The sequence below is a fragment of the Cariama cristata genome, unplaced genomic scaffold (genome assembly GCF_000690535.1).
Source record: "Cariama cristata isolate BGI_N322 unplaced genomic scaffold, ASM69053v1 scaffold1866, whole genome shotgun sequence".
Classification (NCBI taxonomy): domain Eukaryota; kingdom Metazoa; phylum Chordata; class Aves; order Cariamiformes; family Cariamidae; genus Cariama; species Cariama cristata.
The window spans coordinates 45,587-51,586 of record NW_009622480.1 but is presented as its reverse complement, the minus strand read 5'-3'; the positions used below and the strand labels follow the sequence as shown (position 1 = coordinate 51,586).

Sequence of the window (6,000 nt, the reverse complement as noted above, 5' to 3'; positions counted from 1 at the left end):
CCTCCAGCATAACTATACAGCTGTATTGGTAAGCAGGTGCAACCATGTGAACGTATGCCAGAAAAGTTTAGAAAGTAGCTTGATTTCCCGCTGTTCCTCACAAGAAGTGATATTTGTATTCTTATGCAGAACCTAGGTGAGGAAAAAAGACGAAAATAATGGTTACCTTGCAAAATTATGCTACTGTGAATATTTTGTTTTAAAGGACAGTCATCACTGATGGTGCCACGAGATTGCTGTCAATCTTATGTCTAGGATATAACCAGCTTCCAGCCAGAGACGAAACCAAACTCTGCAGATTGATTCTGCTGTGTTTTTGCACTGGGGATTCCTCTGTCACTCTTGCACTGGGACAGGCTCATTAAAGACTCAAGGATAAAAAGTGTTATCAGAGACTTGTTGTACTTCTTGGCTGCTTTGCTTGCTAACAATTAATTTCTGTATCACCAGTGGGCCTGCTGGTGATAAAGTGGCTGTGTTTTCCTATTCCCATAGGAAACTTCCATAAAATACTTTGAAGAATATACAAGGAGAGGAGAAACAATTTGCTGTACTCCATTCCCATATCAGAAATTAGGGAAAAAGGCATACAATACACACAGTATTTTAAGCAATAAATATAATGCTGAAAAGTCATATGCTAGTCATTTTTATTTGAATTGAAAATTTGAATGCAACAAGAGTAGTTGCTGAGGAAAAATGTTCCTTTTTAATTATAAATTTTAGAAGGTGCCATTTGCTCCTGTAAATTTTCAAGACTGTTTGCTAATATAACTGATATGTTGAAAGGTTTTTAAAGAGTTTACATTTTTTAATTACAACATAATTTATACAAGAAGAAAATAAACATAATTGGTTTTATTTTTGTCTTTGAGGTACTTCGGTTACACAGGTAACAGCTACAGATGGTGATGATCCTTCTTACGGGAATAGTGCCCGTCTGCTTTACAGTCTCATTCAGGGACAGCCGTATTTCTCTGTGGAGCCAAAGACAGGTACTACAAATGATCGTGTAACTTGAAAACATTCGTAAATGAACATAAAATGGTTGCAAGCAAAAATGCCTTTCCTCAGTTCAACACAGAGATCATCTGATACCACCTTACACTTGTACATCTTTGCATAGTTCCTAGATTGAAAAAAATTTAATTCTTTCGTTCCCATAGGAATCTGAAATTCTTTCTCTTTAGAGAATTGACAATTTATTTAGCAAATTATGTTGCTAAAGAAAAGAGTTGGATTCTGAGTACCCCATCCAACAAATGGATCCAGGAACATTTCTGGGTTAACAGCTCTACAACTCTTTATGTGACATTCCTGTCTCTGTGTTGGAGAAACCACAGATATGTGACATCCCTCCAAAATCCTGAGTTCTGGAGAAGAAATATGGTTATATATGGTAGAAGAGATATATGGTGTGGTCTGCTCTCTGGAACTCTAAGTGTGTAGAATGGATCTGTCATACAGCGTAAATGTTACCATGAGTACTAATTCCCAGTATTAGGACAGTTGTGCTGTGTGCGATCTAGAATGTAAATTCATAACTGTGTCCAGTGATGCATTTTATATCATATTATATGGTCAGATGTTGGAAAAAATGGGATTATTACATGCTATGACATTAGACTTTTCATTTTTAGGGGTCATCAGAATGGCTTCCCAAATGGACAGAGAAACAAAAGATCAGTATTTGGTCATCATCCAAGCCAAAGATATGGTTGGGCAAGCAGGGGCCTTTTCAGCAACAGCCACTGTTACCATCAACCTCTCCGACATCAATGATAATCCACCTAAATTTCAACAGCGTGAGTATAGGCTACTTACAGTTGTTGAAATTATGAGGAAATTTAGATCTACTGTAGCTCTGTTAAGCTCACTGGTAGGTCTTTTCAGAACAGATCTGTGCTTTGACTTCAGCATGCAGATTTAAATAAAAATAAAATCAAATAATCCCACACAAAAGCTCAAAAACAAAGAGGAAAAGAAAACCTATCATTACAAAAGACCTCGGGTCTGCTGTTTTTAGGGCTAGACTTTGGAGACAAATGACTTTCTATGTAGTTTGCTCTACCCAAGCCTAAAATCTGAGTAACGGGATATTTAGTACCATTTTCACATACCTTCTTTCTTTTTCTCCTCTCTTCGTTCTTTGCTGACAGATACTGTAAACCTTTTGGCAGATGATGTGACCTTCTCTGTCCAGGCAGTTACTAGCAGACGTGGGAGCGACTAGACAGGCTGTCAGGGGGAACTAACGAAATGCAGTTGGGAAGTGCTGCCCTCCACTGTTTTTTCACCCTGTTGATTCATCGAATCGCAGGATCATAGAATAGAATCATAGATTTGTTTGGATTGGAAGAGTCCTTTAAAGGTCTAGTCCAACCGCCCTGCAATGAGCAGGGATCTCTTCAACTCGATCAGGTTGCTCAGGGCCCTGTCCAACCTGACCTTGAATGTTTCCAGGGATGGGGCATCCACCACCTCTCTGGGCAACCTCTGTCAGTGTTTCACCACTCTCATTGTAAAAAATTTCTTCCTGATATCTACTCTCAATCTACTCCCTTTTAGTTTAAAACCGTTATCTTTTTTTCCTTAGCTCTTTATTTACTGCTAAAATGGGGCTGAGAGGGGAGGAATCACGAGTGGAAAGGTCGTTGTCCCCTCCCCCCAAGAACTACCCATTGCTGGATTGGATCCATTGCTCTAATACAAGCTGGGGGCTTTCCCCAGGTTTTTGAGAGCCTCTAGCCATCATAGCTACAGCAGCTGTTAGCCATGGCAGATCACTAAACTGTGCCAGTATCGGTTTCTTTAGGACTCTACTATATGAATGTGTCTGAAGAGGCTCCTGTGGGCACTACTGTAGGCAAAGTCTTCGCAGAAGACAGCGACGTAGGGGAGAATGCAGCCATGAACTATTTCATTGAAGAAGATAACTCAGATGTTTTTGACATCATTACTAACAATGAGACTCAAGAAGGAATTATCTTATTAAAAAAGGTGAGATCTCAGAAACCTTCTAAAAAATCTCTAAGTACTGGAAAGAATCTCCTCAAGCAAGCTGTGTGTTTAAAAAAGGTCTATTGCTTTGGATTGTACTATTTTTTCTTTCTTCAGGCTTTGTGATTTGATTGGGATATTAGAGGGACAAAAAGAAACATGCTTTTCCTTCTGTTTACTTTTTTTAACTCATTCCTATTCTGCTGAACACAATAGTCACAGTCTAAGTATCTTAATATTATTCCTAGCTGTGCAGTACAGTGTATCCCATTGTGAGAAAATGTTCTCTCTCTTCTGTGCATCATCTGTGAAATCTTTATCAATAAATTGCACACAGTATTTCCTCACTTCCAACAACTCTTGTTAAACTTAACTGAAGCCAGAGTGCGTTAGAGTGTTAGACAGTTTTTGTTATGACATAGCTTTGAAAAGACAATAAATACACTCAAAAAGACACCACTTCATGAATTAAGATATTTAAGAAGCTTTGATACTGTGTGATTTATTTTGGAATCACATAGGAAGATTTCTGGGTCATCTGGGTCATCATCTGAAATGATGGTGGAGTTTGATAGTCTAGTGAACTCCAGGATCCTGAAGAACTGAATGCTATAAATTTGATGAATTTTTTTTTTTTCTATTTGGATTCATTACAATTCAGGAAGGTATTTATTTAGAATTTCATGGTTTTTAAATTACAGAACATAACGACTATTTAAAATAGTAGTGTGACTGTATTTATTAAACACTCGTCATTGCCTTCTGGAATTTATTCCCTTTAGAGACTAAATTTTAACATACTCAGCTTCACCCCTACAGATTAACTGATTTACATTGTTTGTGTAAGAGTAAAGAATAATGTCCACTAAGGTTACACCTATGTTGGAAAGACAAGGACTAATAGAAGTAGTTGTTTTTCTTAGGGGTGACGTTCTATGCGAAGACTTCTTTTACAGTGTTTAACATTAAAGCCAGCCTACATGTGAAAGCAAACAACGGCATAGCACCGATTAGTTTTAAAGTGTTTTTAACATAAAAAAGAAATCTTGGAAGTAACTGCTTTTGAAATATTCCCAAAAGAAAAGTAGTACTATTTTGTCTTTAAATTCACACCGCTTATTGAACTGTATTTAATTCAAATGTGAAGAAAGAAATATTCCACTTCTCACTTTCGTTCTTAACAGAGAGTGGATTATGAGAGCAAGAGGAGATACAGTATTCGAGCAAAAGTTGTAAACAGGTACATTGATGACCGTTTTCTGAACGAAGGACCATTTGAAGATGAAACCATTGTAAAAATCAATGTTGAAGATGCTAACGAACCTCCAGTTTTCACCTTGGAGAACTATGTGATGGAGATTGCTGAAGGGGCTATGAGTGGCTCAGTGGTGGGCGTTGTAACGGCTAGAGATCCAGATGACGATGATTGCCCAGTCAGGTACCTAACTTAAAATGTGAACAGGCCTCAAATGTAAATGTAGTTGGGATTTCCAAAGGCTGTTTCTGTTCCTTACCCTGCCTCATGATTACAGTTAACCACGCTTTCATTTTGATAGCCTGGGTTATTCTAGGTGTTGTTGTTTAACCTCGGTAGGCAACTAAGGACCACCCAGCTGCTTGCTCACTGCTCCACCCATTGGGGTGCAGGAGAGAATCAGAAGGGTAAAAGCGTGAAAACTCATGGGTTGAGATAAAGACAGCTTAATAGTAAAAAAAGAAGAAACAAAGAAAATAACAAAGGGGGAAAAAAAACCTCAACAAAACCCCAAGAAAAACAAATGATACTAAAAAACCCCAAACAATTGTTCACCACCAGCTGGCTGATACCCAACCAGTCCCCAAACAACAGTAGCCCCTCCCAGTTTTATTGTTGAGCACGACGTCATATGGTATGGGATATCCCTTGGGTCATTGGGGTCAGCTATCCCGGCTGTGTCCCCTCCCAACTCCTTGTGCCCTCCCAGCCTCCTCGCTGGTGGGGTGAAGAGCAGAAAAGGCCTTGGCTCTGCATAAGCCCTGATCAGCAATAACTAAAACATCCCGGTGTTATCAGCACTGTTTTCAACTTAAATCCAAAAAATAGCCTCATCAAACCTATTGTGAAAAAAATTAACTTTATCCCAGCCAAAACCAGTACAGTAGGTTAAATCCTGACCTCTAACCTCAGATCTAAATAAATCATCTTTCTTTGTGCATCTCTGCAATCACATTGAGATGGGATAATGTTTTAAACAGTGACAGCAGCAGAGCTAGGGTACCACAGCCAAACCTGTAAATGCCTGGGGGTGTCCCAGTCTGTTCCCAGTAACTTCTGGAGATACGGAGAGATGGACTCATTGCTGGGAGGGAGGCACAGAACAGCTCCACTGGCATCTGCTCAGCTCAGCATGACAAAAAAATTACCAATTCCCTACATCTACCATAACTGCCCTGCAGAAATATTATATGTGAAGAGTCCCCCAGGCTTTTAATTTTGCAAAATAATTTCACTGTCTCTTAAGGGAGAAAACAGGTAATTAATCTCTAACACGGAGTTTATAATTAAAAAAGCGTCTTGAGATACTTGACATCACAATGTACTATGTAATTTAGACAAGCTAGGATATAGGGATAAATACATGAGACACGAAATTATGATATGTAGATTCCTAATACCAGAAATATATATATATTGCTACCTGTAGTTACAGCTTCAGAGGTTTAGTCAATGCAAGGCCATTTCTTACTATTACATTCATTTACTCTTTAGTAAGCTAGCCATAGGTTACATTAAATAAGAATAAGTAGAAATATACATGTACTTTCCCACACGTGCCCCCAAAAAGGGCTTGTTTTGTGGTTTATTTAGATGATCGCAACATCTCCTGCAAAACATTTAAACATAGTGCACATCTATGACTTCTTAGATCGAAACATTTTGATGCAACTTGCTATAAAGTGAGTATGTATAGTCCCAAAACGGTGACGTATATATTGCATCACTGAATTTCTATAAAATAG

At 38.5% G+C, this 6,000-nt stretch overlaps 1 protein-coding gene across 1 annotated transcript in view; it reads left to right on the top strand.

The window, feature by feature from the left end:
- Positions 1-875: 875 nt before the first annotated feature.
- Positions 876-6,000, top strand: part of CDH19 (cadherin 19, type 2) — a gene marked incomplete at its 5' end in the record, with an annotated part of 28,843 nt that continues 23,718 nt past the window's right edge. Inside the window, 4 exons of the mRNA XM_009702326.1 lie at positions 876-995; positions 1,641-1,805; positions 2,816-3,000; positions 4,185-4,438. Coding sequence (XP_009700628.1) covers positions 876-995; positions 1,641-1,805; positions 2,816-3,000; positions 4,185-4,438 — 724 coding nt within the window. The remainder of the gene's footprint in view (positions 996-1,640; positions 1,806-2,815; positions 3,001-4,184; positions 4,439-6,000) is intronic.